General features: G+C 42.1%; 1 protein-coding gene across 1 annotated transcript in view; it reads right to left on the bottom strand.

The window, feature by feature from the left end:
* ulk2 (unc-51 like autophagy activating kinase 2) overlaps positions 1-18,180 on the bottom strand; it is a 35,573-nt gene that overhangs the window by 7,254 nt on the left and 10,139 nt on the right. The window contains exons 4-15 of the mRNA XM_074639999.1: positions 11,557-11,589; positions 9,346-9,382; positions 7,295-7,468; positions 6,606-6,679; positions 6,363-6,464; positions 6,217-6,275; positions 5,735-5,817; positions 5,561-5,611; positions 5,364-5,455; positions 4,693-4,861; positions 3,818-3,875; positions 336-482 (exon numbers count right to left, since the gene is read on the bottom strand). Coding sequence (XP_074496100.1) covers positions 336-482; positions 3,818-3,875; positions 4,693-4,861; positions 5,364-5,455; positions 5,561-5,611; positions 5,735-5,817; positions 6,217-6,275; positions 6,363-6,464; positions 6,606-6,679; positions 7,295-7,468; positions 9,346-9,382; positions 11,557-11,589 — 1,079 coding nt within the window. The remainder of the gene's footprint in view (positions 1-335; positions 483-3,817; positions 3,876-4,692; positions 4,862-5,363; positions 5,456-5,560; positions 5,612-5,734; positions 5,818-6,216; positions 6,276-6,362; positions 6,465-6,605; positions 6,680-7,294; positions 7,469-9,345; positions 9,383-11,556; positions 11,590-18,180) is intronic.

The following is an 18,180-nucleotide window of genomic DNA, read 5'->3' on the forward strand; positions in this document are numbered from 1 at the left end:
CCTCTGCCCTCCTATCTGCTTTGTCTTCACTTAAAACCACCAACAAACCCCCCCAAGCAACAGCTTTGGAAGCCATAAACAGCAGGCAGTCACTGTATCTGATGTTGAGTGAAACTTTATGGCTGATGAAAGAGTTGTCAACAGTTGGCCACAAAGTTCACACCCAAATGATGAGTAAAACATTAGTCATAAGCTGATATCAACAAACAAGTGCCCATTCCAGGTGTTTCATTACTGATCACTAAAAAAGGTACATATTACGCAGCATTAAGTTAGAAACATCCAGCACAAAGGACACTTCCTTCCCCCTCAGACCCAGCAGAGGCGACTCTTACCTGGGGGAGCTGTACAGTGTGGTCGTCGGGCTGCTGGAGAGGTTCTGCTTGATGCGCTGGTAGTTGCGGATCTGGGTGGGAACAGGGATCGGGGTGGTCTCAACCCGTGGGCTGATGGGGGTCTGTCCCGGGGTAGGCTGCGGCTGCCTGGAGGGAAAGAACGGGGAGACATGGGCATTTAGCCAGTCCGCTCGAGGCTGCTGCTGCTGCTTCCATAACTGCAGGACATCTTCAGTGGTGTCAACACCCATAATAACATTAAATCTCCAAAAAGGCTACAGCTTGTGTAATAGTAGAGCAAGTCTAAAGTGTAGGGACTTTGTTTCTACAGCCTCGTGTTCTTTGTTTACAGGCAGGCTGAGTTGAAGAACTTAAGTTTAGACTGGCCGATCATGAGGGCAGTGAGTTGGTGAAAAAGGGGGCCAGGCTTCCATGTAAACACAAAGGCAGCACCAATCAGCTAAAAGCTCATCCTGCCGGGGGCAGGGCTAGAGGCAGGGCCGGCCCATGGCACGTGTGTTCAGTAGACACAGGAGGGGAAGTGCAAGAGGCACAGCTCATTTGAATTCTTTTGTTATTCCAGAGGAGACAAAATGTTCTCGAACACAGAGTCATGACCGAGTCACCCACAGAGGGCCTTTGCTTACATATAAAATATGAAAAAAAAGAGGAGGAGTGGAGGAAATGGCTGTTAGAGAGTGGCACCAGTTGGAAAAAACCAGTATTATGTAAAGATGTGAAGCCTGGGAGGGTCTAAAAGGGAGAGAGGAGGAGGACACGTGAGGCAAAGACTAGTACAGACAAATACCAGAGAGAAGTTGCTTTGTTGGATTCTGAGATATAAACCTGACCACCTGCTGTCCTTCTCCACACACTTAACACCGATCGAGAAGACGTTTGATACAGTAATCCACGAGCGAGGCTTTCTATTTTTCTCCAGGTTGCTAAAAGCTTTATTGATCCTAGCCGAGGCTTAATATGGAGAGAAATGTTGTGCGCTGTCTGTGTTTCCTTGTTAAAAAAGAGAGAAAGGGAATTTGTAGGTCAGTGAATAGCTGCTTTTTAAAGGAGGAGAGAGACTGGATCTGAAAGTCAGTTGCCTCTCCACTGACCCGGTTTTTAACCAAGCAGCCTAGGAGAGGGGGATGGGATCAAACAATACCTGACACTTTTTAAAAATAAATTTGTCACATCTGAAAGTGACCTCCCCATTTGCTGACGTCCTCTCTTTTCCTTCTTCTAATCCCTTGCTTTATTTACAATGATCATCTCTCTCCATACATCCTGCCTTTCTCTCCATGTGTCCAAGCATACACTCTGGTCGTCTCCCTCGACTTCAATCAATTTCGGACACACAGGGGCGCAGAGGATAAACAAGGCTGTGATTTAGGAGCTCTGTTACTAAATTGCAAGGGACAACTCCTGTAATGAATTAAAAAATTGGTTCTTCCTGTGTCAATGGTTAACTAACTCATGTAAGCAGTAAAGATTTATTGCTATGGAGAAAGCGGTTGAAAGAACAGCAGAGGGAGGGAGTCAACGGTTAGAAGAGGATGAGACAGAACAACAGCAAAGACAAAACAAAGACAGAGTGCAATGAAAAAAAGGGAACAGAGACGGGGGAGAGCAGTTTTGCTTGAGGCTGTTTACACATGCAAACAGGAAAGCAGGCAGATGGAAGAAGTGTAAAGAAGAGTCTGACTGCAGGGAGGGGGTGAAAGAGTGACAGACAGCAGCAGGGTTTCTGCAAGTTTCAGGGGGCAATATATACGCATATTTAACAATGAAATTTTACTCTAAGCTTAAATTTAGGGATGCACCGATCCAACTTTTTCAGTCCCGATGCTGATACCTGGGCTTTGGGTATCGCCCGATACAGAGTACCGATCCGATACCAGTGTTTAATTAATGAGCTGTATGCCTCACTGTGTGGAAGTGTCTGGGATCATTCTTTTATGTGTAAGTCTTCACTTAACATTGCTTTCCTAACAAATAAATGCATAGATACACATTTACTGAATTGTTACTTATTATTAAAATAATAAATTGTACACCAACAACTTGGCAAAAAAACTTAAAAATTAACAGGAATTACAATTGAAATGTAAACCTTTTTAATGCAACAACAAATTGGTCAAAACTTAAAAAGCAGCAGTCCATGCCTCGACGGGTCAGGGTTGTTTTGGCGGCAAAAGGGGGACCTATTTAATATTAGGCAGGTGGTCATAATGTTATGGCTGATCGGTGTACTGCATGTATATAATAATTTGATTTGAAACTGGATTTAAGACAAACTAAATTGAGAATTAAGAAACAAAGCTTCCCTGAAGAGAGAGAGAGGTCAGTAAACGCTGTCACGTTGAGAGCAGAATGTGGTTGCAGTACATGTGAGCATGTTTTGATCTTTCACTACACAGCTGAGGCATACTAATAACACTCAGTTTGTCACTGCAGGCAAAATTTAAAGAGTGTGCAAGTCTATTCTTATCGCATAGCCCTCGGTGGGTCAGGTGCTTTATTTAGCACAGCACCACCTTGTTGTTTGGCTCAACGTCTGATTCAGAACCCACTCATCATGCAGATTAGGAGGTGGGCAGAAGAATTCACCAATGACCAAAGGACAGTGAGTGTATGTGATGTAGGTGATGTGGTGTAAAGCTGAGAGGAGGGTATTTTGCTGGTGGCCAGAGAGCCAGAAACAGTGAAAGGACGAAACAAAGAGGCCTCGTTGACATAAAAACACATGAAGAATAGATGATGGGAGTTTGCACACAAACACATGAAGTCAAGATTGTGTGTGAAACAGAATCTGACTCACAGCAGCGTGTCACACTTCCACTGGATAGTCTATTTTCTAATCTGATTCTTGTCAACATCTAGTTTATACTTCATGAACTGTGTCTGTTTAGTTAGTGACGCTTGGCTACATTTAAAAAATAATACAGTACCTGCAGCATTCACAGAGGCTTTACAGACCCTTTAATGCCATTTGGAGTTTTATATATCACAAATTTATGACCCAAATACACAATCAAAGCTAGCAATCAGCAAGCTGGGGTCATCAGCAAGGTGATGACCCCCCCATAAAACCACAACGTTCTTATATTTTTTGTACAGATTCATTTTAGAGGTGTTGGTAGACAGGTTTTGTTATCTTTGGACAAAGCAAAACTAGCCGCTTCCAGTCTTTATGCCAAGCTAAGCTAACCGGCTAACTCTCAGCAAGAAAGCGAATAAGCGTATTTCACACTACACCTTTTTTATTTATTGTGTTTGCAATAATGCCTCCAACAGCTTTGCTGCTCATTGAATCAGGGTTCCTGTAGAGTTGTAATCTCTCTTTCTAGAACTTAATTTCTTTGCCTTTAGCTTTCAGCATGGGTCCACTATGAGTCATGCTCTTTGTCACGTACATCGTGGGAGATGACGTTTGTATTTCTGTACAATATCCAAACCTATCTGGTTGATAGCATCGAACTCACCCTCCAGACATGAGGAACTCAGTGGACGGCCGACGACCTGCTCCCATCGGCTGGTCATCTGAGGAGGGAGGGAGAAGGAAAGAAAAGAATGACGAAGGTGCAACAGGCTTTACTGACGTATATATCAGCAGTAATTAGGTAATTAAATGCCACTCAAAAATGCCACTCCCAATGCTCTGTGCTTTGTTCATTGTTTGAGTGGAGGACTAGCAGGTGGATGTGTGTGTGTGTTGCAGCAGGTGCAGACTATGAGGGTTCATTTTACCAGTCAAGAGGGTAAGCGTGTGCACAGTGTATCTATCATTTGTGCACCGATGTCTACAATTACAGCATGAAATGGTTAGCAGCCGTCTTATTTACTGGCTGTGGATTTGGTGACATGTGCTATGTGTGTTGTACTTGGCAACGTACTAAAAACCAATCAAATTACAGAAACAAAACTATTTTTAATCGACCATATGGAAGCATTTTAAGATTGGACAGCCCAACTAGTAAAATTGGTTGAGTTAGCTAATCACACCACATGCTATTGTTTTGCTATCAAAGGTTTACAAGTTATATGGGAGGCACGAGCGCTCCCTATGAGGACACTTTTTCTGTGTTGGGACAGAAATCAACAGTTTAACTGTCACAACAACCTTAAAGGAGCAACGCTAACATTACATAAAGGCCGACATGAAACAGAAATTACTGTTATACAGCGATAGCAACTGTTTCTGCCATATAGCCCAGCCCTAGAGGAAATATTTCTGCATGTTCCACAAAAGAAGTTAAGGAAGCCAAAGAGCTGATCTCCTTTTTAAATAATCAGGTGAGTTACACCGGAGTGAATTCAGGGATAAATACAACAGTACAGGATGTGTGTTGGTACTTACAGCTGTCAGTAGAGAGGTGAGGCACCAGGACAAAGTCGTCAGTGTCACTGGACGAGTTCTTACTGCTGGTGCTTCCTGCAGACTCTTTGGACAGCTGCAGGAAGTTGGGCGGACCGAGCGGAGGGGATGACAGACCATCTTCTGCTAGTGTCTGCATGTCCGGGAGAGACTGTGTGTTCAGAAAGAAAGGGAGAGGTAGAGAAAGAGGATTAAGTTGTAGTGTGCCTCCTGAATGATGCAATTAAGGCTTCCAGGCAGGGCAGTGCTGACTGTCAAACTAATGTAATCACGTTGTTACAGAGAACACTGACGTCCTGGGAAATTAACTCGCCCTGCGTTCCCACTGCCTCTGTGAGAAGAGATGTGCTACTGTGCAAAGAGATTATTATAACTAACAGTGGATTTATTAGTAGCAGTAGCTACAATGATTAAACTAGCAGTATTTATAATAGTAGAACATGAGTAAAGGGGTAAAATGGGTTTATGAAGGGTCCATTTATTTTCCCTTTTTGGACTCCATGTTTCACTTGTCAGGACCTGTTTGCACTGAGAGAAGCAAGCAGGCACAATAGGAGCACAACAGGGAGGAATGGCTAACATCTTATTACTTTTGTCACAGTGTAAGTGTAATCCCCTTTGATTGAGGATTTATAAAGTAATATCAAACTCACAGGAGGGGAGTTGTAGCGGATGCATGGGGAGCTGCCACAGGAGCTGTCCGTCGCTGTCGCGTTGGAGGCGCTGGGGACCGGCACCGGACATGCTGAGGGGAATAAATATAGACCATTAATCATGGTTTCAAGTTGAAGGATGTGAAAGTGTAGTACAGTAAGTTATCTTGCTTGGGAATGTGACCTTTGTTGCTTACATTTTTTAATGGTGGGTGACGGCTCCAGGAAAGGATGGCTAAAAAACGCGTCTGTAGAGTGAAGGGGTTAGAGGGACACAGCAGATCAGAGAATCAGAATATGTATCAACCAAACCTGAACAATACATTTATCATTCGATGTTTAAAAGACATTACTACTATGTTACCACTGACCAAAGTCCATCCTGTCTTTCTGATTCCTTTGCAGCAGCCCAAGCAGAAGGTGGCCAAGTTGTTGGGATGTCTCCCGTGGGATGCTGGGTAAAGAGAGCATGGGAACATTAATACCTTGTTTTCTTGTGGGGTGCAAAAATAAACAATATTACAAGTTCATTGCACGTCACACTGTGCGAGATGAATCTAATAAAGGCTTGGTCACAATCTTTGCGAGACTGTACAACATTAATTTTGAGGCATGTCAGGTGATGCTATGGATGCATGGTGAACTCTAGGTCTACGATGTAATGAGAAACAAGACTAAGAGTCTACAATCATCAATACAACACATGCAAGCAGAACCATGTCATCCTGCTACACTGGTCTTAAAGATTGCACCACAATTTTTTCTCACAATTGTCACCTTTCATGTGGGATAGCCCAAATCACACACTGTAAGAGGAGCGTTAAAGCAAAAGAGAAGAGAGTTTGTAACTTACATAGGTTGTAGGTTCTTGTTCTTCTCATAGAACATCCTCAGGTCTTGGGGACTATTGGCCTGAAAATATATATAGAGAGATTAGATGCACAGACACACACACATCTACAAACACAATTGTGCGTGTTTGTTGTGCATTGTATTAACCTGGAACGGTGGCTTGCCGACCAGACACTGGTAAATGACCGTCCCTATGCTCCACAGGTCGGCCTTGGCATCGTAATTCTGGGACATGATGACCTCTGGGGCCTGAGGGAGGAACGGTAAAGAGGTAAAGAGCCATGAGAGTTATGCAACACACTGCTATGAAGCTGACAGGTTATTTTAAAACGGCTGACCTAAGCTGCAATTCTAGACACACACAAAACATGTACAGTAAAACACACTTACCATGTACATGGGTGACCCACATAGTGTGGCTGCCATCATGTTGCTCTGGAGGTACCGTGCGAAGCCAAAGTCAGCTGCAGAATAGAAGCATGAAACCAGCCAGTCAGTACACATGTGCTATTATTACTAGTAACACAAACCACTATTGTTGGACTCTGGAGAATGTCTGGGAGACAAACACTGGGAACAGTAACACACGCATAATAATGTCTAGCACTCAAAACCGAGCTAAGACAATGATAGAAAATGAGTATTGTCAGAAATGCATTCATTACAATACTCTAGTTGCCACAATAAGATGTTTTGAGTGTGGATAGCATAGTAGCTATTTGTTTGATAGTCAAGATTATGTACACGGAAAAGGTTTGGAAAATAAAATGATCTCTTCCATACCTAGTGCACTTTTCGTCTCTCATTCTGCTTATTCATAATATTTGGCTTTTGAATTCAAAAGTTGGACCAACTAAAGGCTGCATGACTTTTAAGAAACTGTTTTTATTGCAACTATAATTTGGATTCAATAGCTGCTCTTTGTTGTTTTTATTTCAGCCCTCTTGACACAGTTACGGCTTGATCAAAAGGTGGGAAACACTACACATGGGTCACTACAAGACACTAGATGCATAAGCATATTGATATTAAATCTAGTATGTACAACAATTTAGTTCAATAAAGGACTTTCTTTTCACCTATTTTGATGCGGATGCCGCTGATGCTGGACTTCTTGCGACCCACGTACGACAGCAGGATGTTCTGTGGTTTCAGATCACGGTGGATGATTCCTTTGCTGTTGAGGATGCGCATGGCAGCAGAAATCTGCTGGAGGAAAACCCTCAGTGTGTCTTCTCTCAGTGTCCCCTTTGCTAAAGAAGAGGAGATAAAGAAATGGTTAGAACTGAATGTAAACAATTTACTTTTGTTTGTTGACAAGGAAACTCCACAGGGCACCTTTAAGCAAGTCTGCTCATTAAGATGCACCTTCTAGCCAATTGTTTTCCTGGATAACTGTCTTAAGGCCGACCTATTCTCATTCAGGTGCTTCCTGCTGCCTAATGAATTAATGACTAGTTTCCTTGGTTTGCTATGAATACTTTCCTTGGTTTGCTATGACTAGTTTCCTTGGTTTTCTATGACTAGTTTCCTTGGTTTGCTATGAATACTTTCCTTGGTTTTCTATGACTAGTTTCCTTGGTTTTCTATGACTAGTTTCCTTGGTTTTCTATGACTAGTTTCCTTGGTTTTCTATAACTAGTTTCCTTGAGTTTCTATAACTAGTTTCCTTGGTTTTCTATAACTAGTTTCCTTGGTTTTCTATAACTAGTTTCCTTGGTTTGCTATGACTAGTTTCCTTGGTTTTCTATGACTAGTTTCCTTGGTTTGCACTAACATGATGAAGAGTCCAAATTGAATATAATAAAAAAAAAAACATGCTTTAACCAACACTCACGCAAAAACTGCTTATCAACTTAACTTGAAAGTTAATAATTAGCATATTATATTAATAAAACTGAGGTAAATATTGTAAATTGAGGCGGTGAAAGTCCTATTCCCTGGTGGTAGTGAAATAAGTCTAATCCGATGTGAGACTAAGAGGATTCCTCTCCGTCTCTCTTTCGAGCAATTGTGATTACAGTGTAGGCATAGATCAAACCAGTAAGCTTATCAACATTAATCTAGGATTTAGGGGTTTGCTGCTCTCTGCCCACCACAGTGGACCAACTTCTAACAAGTAGTAGAATCATTCACTAGTGAATTCAGCAGTAGATGGTCGTTACCTACGTATTGTTCAAAGACTTGGTGAAACATGTAAGTGAACACAGAAGCCCTCAACCGAGGAGACCACAGTCACAATGACTAATAAGTTCAGTCGGATCACCACACACTGAACAACCACTATGACACCACAGCTTTTATTTCACAACCACCAGTGTTACTCAAGCAGAGACTCCTGGCCTAACCACCCCGTCATCGACGGGTCCGACCGTGACCCATTCTATAAACTGCAAATTTGGACATGGGGCAGGGACATTATACAAAAGAACAGTGATAAGGGAGCTGTTCCAGCAACACAATCAGTGTTTTTATGGAACAGAGGTGTAAACACCTGTGGTTATCTAACAGATGTATTGACACACTGCCATTCAATTGGAGGGATTTGAGATTCCAGAAGCTGACCTGACTTTAACTCTATGAAGCTATTCGCAGCAACTATAACAACACATTACGAGTTACTTATTGACTCTCTTTAGAACGTCTTTGTCAAATGGGGTGAGTTCACCGTTCTGAAACTCAAATGCTGGAGAGGATATTAGGTTCAGAAACATGCAAAATAAAACTTCCAAAGATCACTTTCCCTGTCCATTATGTATCATTTCAGCTTAAGCCGACTTGTTGCTCTACGACCAGAAATGCTGACCTTTGTTATAAACTATCACAGAGGCATAAACACTGTGCTGACTGGCTCTGAAATAGAGAAGGAACCCTTTGTACAAAGCTGTAGTGGTTCCCACACGCACATCCCCCACATAGAAAACACAAATACACACAATCTTTAACATCCCCACATGATACAGAGTTACATTATTCCTCAAACTATCCATCACACAAATGCACATTCCCACACCTACACTCATCATAGCTGCAGTCACACAGCTTTTGCTCCTCTGCGGCATTAATAACTTTGTTTTGATGAACAACAATCTGCATGTGTGTTTGGCGGACAGATTAGTGTGATGCTTACCTTGCAGATAGTCGGCGAGATCACCTCCATTACAGTACTGTCGGGAGACAAACAATCACTATCAGCAAAAACTAAATTCAGGTTCAACGATGTCAAGCTGTGAAGCACATTTTGGTATTATGCGTGCATATGTATGCTGACAACCTCTGCTAGAGAGCAGTTAGTTCTCAAGAGGGACTGCAAGAACAGACAGACTAGGTTAAAAGAAAGTGAATGGATAAGCAAAGACAAGCAAGACTGAATAAAGTCATCGTCCACTTCCGCTGCATAGGAATCCTCAGTGTAACAGCAACATAAAGCCAACCATGGGCTACAGTATTCCTTCGCACAGATTCTCTGAGCTCTACTGGAGGGATGAACAGCATCCTTCCAAAATATATGACCTCATTTAGTGTTTTGATGATAGTGGTGGTGGTGGTGGAGAGCGCTATCTAATACTTCACTCATCATCCATAGGTGTTCAATTAGGCTGAAATCTGGTGACTGCCACAGCTTATTTACATCATTTTCAAACTTGGGAAGTAGTGAGCATACAACTGGATAAATGAGACTTGGATTAAACTGCACGAGTTGTGTGAGAGTTTGTAAACGGATGTTTTGATATAGTTTTGCTGTTGTTAAACGCGGCCCCCCATTTACTTCAATTTATCAAGACTTTTTTCTGTTTTTTGATTCTCTGTTCACTGTGGAGGCGTGCGACAACAAGTTTTCATTATAAATTCAAGGTAACACAGGGAGAGGAATTGGTGTACAAAGTTTAAGTAAATGTTGTGGATCAATGTTTTATATTTCCCGTCTCCCCTCGTTGATGATCCTGTTTGTCTGACTTCACTATGAGCTGTTAGATTTAGTTGTTTATGTTAGTTTACTTTATACGATACTGCAGGTTTAAACTATTTATTCTAAGTTGTATTTTTCAATAATATTGTAATAGTGGTATGAGTTCTTTTTGTTGTCCAGTGCTTTAAGAGCTGGTTTAAAGGCTAAAGCCTTGTCTAGCATACTGCAAATACATCGCTTTGCTAGCATTCTGCATACTACTGAGGAACGCAGTATGCAGTACATACTGTATACTGCGTTCATCAGTAGTATGCAGTAATATACTGTATACTGCATACTGTGTTCCTCAGTAGTATGTAGTAGGCGGTTTCGAATACAGCCAGAGTCAGACTACAGAAGAGGTATGCAGTTAGCTATCCATCATGTTGCCATGCTGTATGGCTGGTAAGTGAGCCATACAGCATGGCAACATGATGCAAGTTATCTGAGCCCTATTCAAACTATGCTTGTTATTACTGTATGTTGGCATAATGCTGCACTAAATGTTCCAAGACAAACTTTGTCCCTTCAAACATTGATCCAACAAATGAATTGTTTTTTTACCCTCCAGACTGAGTGTTCAAAGGGCACAGCATTGTCTTCATACAGTAGGGATCACACCTGGCTCAGTGCACTCATCTCTTCAGAACACTTTCATCTGATACTTCCACCAACGTTTGAGTAAGACTAGCTTTTTCCTGCTAAGCAAAACATGAGGCAGGGACATTGATTTAGCCAGACTGAGGTCCATGCTTCAACGTGCAGCAAGGACATGCCCCCCTTCAAGATCCCCTAAACCATTAGCTGAAAATGGTAAATATAACCACAAAAAAATGAAAAACAGTGCTGTAAATTAATGTAACCTAGTCCTATGACAGCTGATCCAAGATTCCAAAAGATTATTGATGGAGTATACTGTAGAGCTGTCTAAATATAAATCAAAACAAGTTTTTAGGCAAAGGCTTTCGGGGAATGTGATTCCTAGAAAACAGGGGGGGTGTGCTTTCGGTGAGTAATTTAAGGTGCAGTCACGTTTTGTTTTCTACCCTGCAGGCAGCTGAGAGTGTTGCGAAAGGAGCAGAGAAAGTTGGGGAGGATGCAGAGGGTGAGGCCGAGAGAAACTATAAAAACAAGAGAGGAAAAGACTGACAGGGAGGGGGACGGCAGCAGTGGAGCACAGAACGCATGCCGACAGCCAGTGTTTGGGTTAAACCATTACATGATTTATGTCATCACTAGTGTTATTTTATTAAAGAATCTTGTTAAGTAACTAATTACTTTTTTAGAGTAAGTAACGAGGTACACTGAAAACACGAGTGACAACACATGAGAAGAGGATATGAGCTCCGACACATCAAATATATCCAGACAGTCAGACGTTTCTATACTGACCTCCATGACCAGGAACACGGAGTTGGGTGTTTCCTGGAAGATAAGGAGACACAGGATCAGTTACAGAAGCCATTTATCCTGAAGCAGTCATCAGGTCAACCACACAGCCATTAGAAAACAGCCTCTAGAAAAAAATCCACAGTACATAACATCAGTGCAGCTGTTTTTGATAAGCATGCTACCTCTGAACATGTATTTTTGACTCATGATAAATGCTATCTAATGCTTATGACACAGCTAATAGTTGAAATTATATATGTTCACAGTCACCATAATACATTGTATAGACATAGCAAACACTGGCAAAAGAAGCATGAAAAGAAGAAAAAATATTTTGTGTGGCAATATTGTTTACACGGACATCAAGTATCGATCTTTTATTATATAAACAATTAACCTTTTAACAATGCGGCGGTTGTAGTGGGTTCAGTCTTAAAGCTAGAGTAAAGATACTGGTATCGTATGACAATAGAAAATAATCTATTGGTACCAACCATGTCATGTTATCTTGTCAGGAAGAACACTAAATAAGGCTGTATTTTTTGGGGGCCAAAGGCGATGGCCGAGAAACTAAATGTAGACCCATATTCACCTCGTCAAAATGCAGGTAAGGTACCAGAGTTCCCAAAAGGTTCCTAGGTTCTTAAAAAACTTTCCTACTGCAGCTATCTATTAACTTTTCATACCTCTCTCTCTCGTAATGGAAGTCGCATTGGATATAGTTTAGGGCTGAAACGTTTAGTAGTCGGTTAACATGAAATGAATCGGCAACTGTTTTTAATTTGAAGAACATTGATCAGAATATTGTTGAAGTTTGGAACGAATAAAACAAGGAATTTGAAGATTCCACCTTTAGACTCTGGGAAACCATAATGGCTATTATTCACAACGTTTCACTATATTTATCGATTAATCAACAATAATAATAATCAACAGATAAATCAATATTGGAAAATAATCGTTGCAACCCAATTGTTTTTTTGTTTTTTTTAAAGAAGCCTGTGATTCTAGTTTGTGAACCAGTCAAGCAACATATGGAAATTTATTTTACAGAGCCGATGAAAATACAGCAAAATAACAAACCATCCTGTACATAACATCACCATATTATTATGGTATTATCAAACGTATTACTGGTATTTATATAACATATTGTACCTTGCTCATAATAGAAGCTGGGTAATGTAGATCAGTACAAGTTAATGGGCTCAGTGGTTTAATTGCATCAAAATGATCATATTGCTTGGGCCTACGATATATAGCAACAGATACATGAGACGAATCTCTATTGAAACCCGGCGGGGAAATTCAGTTGTTGCAGCAGCACAAGGACAGAAATAAGTAGAGATGAATAGAGAATGTAAGAGAAAGAAATAATAAGAGGTATATAAACTAAAATAAGAATAAAATAAAAAAATATAAAAGAACATACAGAGACAAATAATTGCAAGTACACATTTTGTTTGCGGAGTAAACTGCTTGTAAACACAATGAACCGGAACGAATCAGAGTCAGATGAGTCTGGCATCAGCTTCCGTATCCATTAGCATTTCTAACCAGCAGAACACAACAACAAAAAGTAATCCGGTATTTTTCACAGCCTTCAATATATAAACAGATACTATAGGTGACCGTGGTCTGACCAAGAGCTACAGCACTGTGCCACCATGCAGGTCAACTGACGGGTGACCCCAGGGTAATGGGCTTGTTTGTTTACTTGGTTAGTAGCTCAGTCTTTTCCAATCCTATACAGTGTTTTCTCCTCTTGGGGCAGGTGGTAGTGGGGGATGGGTCACCATTATCCATTCTGACTGTATGTTTGTGTGTTGGAGGGGGGGCCAAGTGGGGATTACATAATGAGGATGTTTTCTGCAGCGCAATCTGGAGAAGAGGGGGTGAGTTAAGTGTCACCAAAAACACAGAAGTAGATGCTGGTGATGACTAGTCATCGTCACTGGAGAACATTCTTACACAATCACAAATTTGAGTCCAACGTCAGAGCAAACTGACAAATAGCAGAGACGGAGTACTTCTAAGAAAAGCTGCTGCCTGGAGAAACATTTATTTTGTTATTCAGTGTGTGTTTTGGCACTTTTGCATGTTGTTGTCTCTGGCTTGCTGCGGTTGTTGCCTAATTGCTAAGAAGTGAGATGAATTTCAAGAGGCAGGTGGTGACAGCAGCACATAGGGCAGCCTGTGTTGGTGGGGGCTTAGAGGAAGTAGCACAGTTATGAAAGTGACGACTCTTTGTTGTTTACACGAACAAACGTTTTTTAGAAGGTACTGTTCACACATTGGCTACGTGTGAAATACAAACAAAAAAAATCGGTGGACTTCGGACATTGATGGCTCGCAGCCAAGTGAAGGCTGGGCTCAGAAACATTCCCTTGCAGCATAAAATATTCCAAAACAGCTATGATATATATAGACCCCCCCTCCCTCTGTCATCATAACCTTGTCACACTCATGCAACATTAGAAGCTGTTTCGCAAGAATACAAATCTGCGGGCTGGACGGAAGGATGAAAGGATTTTATTATCCTGAGATATGAAAACTGACAGCACAAAAATACTCCGGACTGCCAAGAGTCCATGTGGGCCAAATCAGCACTGTGTCTGGTTAGTCGTTCGGTTATTGCGTCACACTTCAGCTCCAGGAGTGGTTATGTAACTACATGGGGGATGGGATATAGCCAAACTGGAGAGGTGGAGAGGAGTGTGTGTGTGTGTGTGTGTGTGTGTGTGTGTGTGTGTGTGTACTGGGACTGGGGAGGAGGGAGGTTAAGCATTTGTGGTGAGCCAGTGTGCTTTTGTCACGCAAGCGACATGCGTAATCTGGGGTATTCTGGGAAAACTGGTGTCATTTGGGAGTTAAGTCTGTGCTTTGACACAACAGCCCCCTCGGAATGACAGATGACTGTGTCAGCGACAGCAGCAGGAAAACAGTAATTATGTGCCGAGGACAAAAGGTCAGGATTGCTTGTTGATCTTCCGTGGCTCTATCTTTGGTAAAGAGGGGCGGATGTTTACTATTTTGAAGGAGTACAGTTTGTTATTACACAGATATGCTGATATGGCCACCTACAGTGCACAAACTAAACACCGTGCATAGAAAGGACGTCAGAACAGACAGAACGTCCCATAAAAGTGCACTTGACTGCTGGGATGTAATGGGATACCAGCAATAATGCACTCTCATATGAAGCACCAAGACTACAGCCGTGTATCCAAATTGACCCTTCACTAAGCCCCGCCCTGCTAACGTAGCACCAAAGGTTTTTATGTAGAAGCGTAACGTTTTAGAAACTTATATCTCCTTCCAACCTCTCCGGGTAACGAGTATCACTATTACACAACGGTCAACCATCACTAGCTCCAAATCCACTAATCCAGCCTGAAAATGAAGAAAATCGGAAACAGCATGAGACTCTACGGAGCACAGCCGGATAGTTGTCGGACCGCGGTTGGAGCTGGCTGGTGCTACGCTATGATTGGCCAGTCTGCGTTCCAGCGAAAGGGTCAATTGTCAAACTAATTTTAAGCAAACTTTTGAAATGTCGTAAAAAAAAGAAATGCGAATTAGGCACGTTTCCATCAACTGGATTGGAGCGAATAATCTCATCTACAACGTTGTTTGGTCAGAAGTTGGCGCTATAGGCTACGCGTGGCTATAATCAACAGAGTAGAAGTAGAGGTTACGAACCGGAAACAAAACCAGTCACCTTGGCCATCTAACCATCTAGAGAGAAAAATGGAGAGGTCTTCAGGAATTTGTTTCAAATGGGCAAGTTTTGATTGTTCTTTCATGTCAGCTAGTATTGGTCATGTTTCATGCTGTGAGTTAATCGCTACGTCACAATTTATTTGGTAAAGGTGTTTCCATAATCCATTTAGCTCATAAACTCTTTTTCGTCAAATGCAAAAAAAAAAAAAATTCAAGTGAGCGTAAAAACTTTTTTGCGCAATTCAGGAAGTTTTATAGATTTTCTGCCGTTTCCAATGCGATTACTTAATTATGTGCATAAAATATGTGAATGGAAACACAGCTAGTGAAACAAACAGAGTTTGTATTGTAATAATTTAAACTGTATTCAAAGTTGAACTATGGTCCAAATAAACATTTGTTATGCAAGAGAGAGACACCTGACTGAAGATCATGTGAGTGTGTTTGCGTACAGCATGTGCTGATGAAACACATGTTACACACTAAGTACTGTACATGTTTTTTTCTCCAGACGACTGGGTGTGTGTGTCTGTGCCTGTGCCTCAGTGAGCAGTAACAGTGTTTTCCTCTGAGCGTCTGTCCCAGCCAGTTAAATGTCTGGAAAGCAAAGCTCTGTAAAGGAATGTGGATGGAGGCCAGGCAGGTTCATACATACTGCAGGTTTTCTAGGAAAACTCACTGAGCCCCAAAAGTCCCCTCTAAAAGGATCCAGGAATTTCTAATGACCCCTTTTTTTCTTTTCAGCCCTCTTCATGTCAATCCTGCCTCAGTACCTTGTGTAATCAGGACACACACACACACACACACACACACCAGGCTAGGGGCCCCTCTCCAGGCGAGAACACAATGTTCTTTAGGAGCAACATCAGCTTTTGTGAAGATTGGCTCACAAACCAAACCACTTCATAAACAAACCTCCACCCCCTCTACCTCACTTTACCGTTACAACGACTTTCATTCCCACCAATTTCTTTATGTTTCTATTTGTGTCATTAACAGAACATGAACATACACTGATCAGCCATAACATTAAGGCCACTGAGAGGTGAAGTGAATAACATTGACTATCTCGTTGCAGTGGGTGGGATATATTAGACAGCAAGTGAACATTTTGAACTTTGAACTTTGTGTTGGAAGCAGAAAAAATGGGCAAGCGTAAGGAGGATGTGAGCGACTTTGACGAGGGCTAAATTGTGATGGCTAGACGACTGGGTCAGAGCATCTCCAGAACTGCAGCTCTTGTGGGATGTTCCCGGTCTGCAGTGGTCAGGACCTACCAAAAGTGGTCCAAGGAAGGAAAACCGGTGAACCGGCGACAGGGTCAGATCCGAGGCTCATTGATGCACGTGCAGAGCGAAGGCTGGCCCGTGTTGTCCGATCCAATAGAAGAGCTACTGGAGCTCAAACTGCTGAAAAAGTTAATGCTGGTTCCGATAGAAAGGTGTCAGAACACACAGTGAGGAGCAGTTTGTTGCGTATGGGGCTGCGTAGCCGCAGACCGGTCAGGGGGGCCGTGCTGACCCGTGTCCACCGCCAAAAGCGAATACAATGGGCACGTGAGCATCAGAACTGGACCACGGAGCGATGGAAGAAGGTGGCCCGGTCTGATGAATCACGTTTTCTTTTACATCATGTGGACGGCAACGAGTTCGAGGAGTTGACTCGGCCTCCAAATTCTCAATATTAGGCAGGTGGCCATGATGTTATGGCTGATCAGTGTATGTGAAAAATACAACTCTTTCAGTGGACTTCAGTGGAGAGAGAGAGAGAGAGAGAGAGAGAGAGAGAGAGAGAGAGAGAGAGAGAGAGAGAGAGAGAGAGAGAGAGAGAGAGAGAGAGAGAGAGAGAGAGAGAGAGAGAGAGAGAGAGAGAGAGAGAGAGAGACATAGAGAGAGAGACATAGAGAGAGAGACATAGAGCCCTGACACAGGACACCTTATAATTAGCCCGTCTACCTCACACTGCTGCAGCTTGCTTAACGTTAACATCTCCATGAAGGAGGACAGGGAGCCGCTCAGCTGTGTGCTTAAGACTGTCATTAAAAGCAGCAAACGAGCAGAGCTCCTCCAAACTACAGCCGGAATAAGGACCTGCAATCTGTCTCCCACATCCAGCCCTGCAGTCTTTTGTCAATGCGCCGCTATTCTGGCAGAGGTAGGCAGGTAGCTGCATTCATAAAAGCTGGCAGAGGCCATACAAGTGTACATGACGGTTTCAAAAAGTAAATATTTAAACCTTTTAAAACCTCTTTAATGCTTTAACCTACTGGTCAAATCTTGTGGTGAGACAACCAATATTAATTTGCCTAATCAGTTTACCTTACATTTTACAACATCTGCAGGGCTGAGAGGCCCTGAGAGCAAGATCTGTGACTGTTTTCTTTTGTGCATTCAGCAAAGAACACAAGAAGTGCTGAGGTAGTACGGTGGGGCGTTAACGTATTAAATCACAATGTGATGTTGAGCGAATGAACACCTCCATTGTGAAACTAAATCAAACATACAAAAGGACGTTGCGGTTCTAAATCAGTGTTTATTCAGTGTTTAGATCAACACAATGCAGTCTAGTCTATATGTGCTGCTGGTACACACAAGTAGCAGCAGCAGTGTGAATAGAAACACAGTCAGCTGTGGTGGGAGCTAGAGTGGACTTAGAGGGGAAATGATTATAATTTAGGATTTGGTTTAAGGTTCAACTACAGCTGAAAAACTGGTCTATGACCAAATCTAACTGCTGACCCCTGGAACAGATGCTGATAAAAGCAACACTGACAAGCATTACAGCAGTCAATCTACTTGATGGGACTTAAATATCTGTTTTAATTTCAAAACTGCTTTGAAGATTTATCAGTTTCATACAAATGTTTATTGTAATAACCCTACTGTGAAAATGCAGTGCTTG

Source organism: Sebastes fasciatus, chromosome 7 (assembly GCF_043250625.1).
Source record: "Sebastes fasciatus isolate fSebFas1 chromosome 7, fSebFas1.pri, whole genome shotgun sequence".
In the NCBI taxonomy this organism is placed as follows: Eukaryota; Metazoa; Chordata; class Actinopteri; order Perciformes; family Sebastidae; genus Sebastes; species Sebastes fasciatus.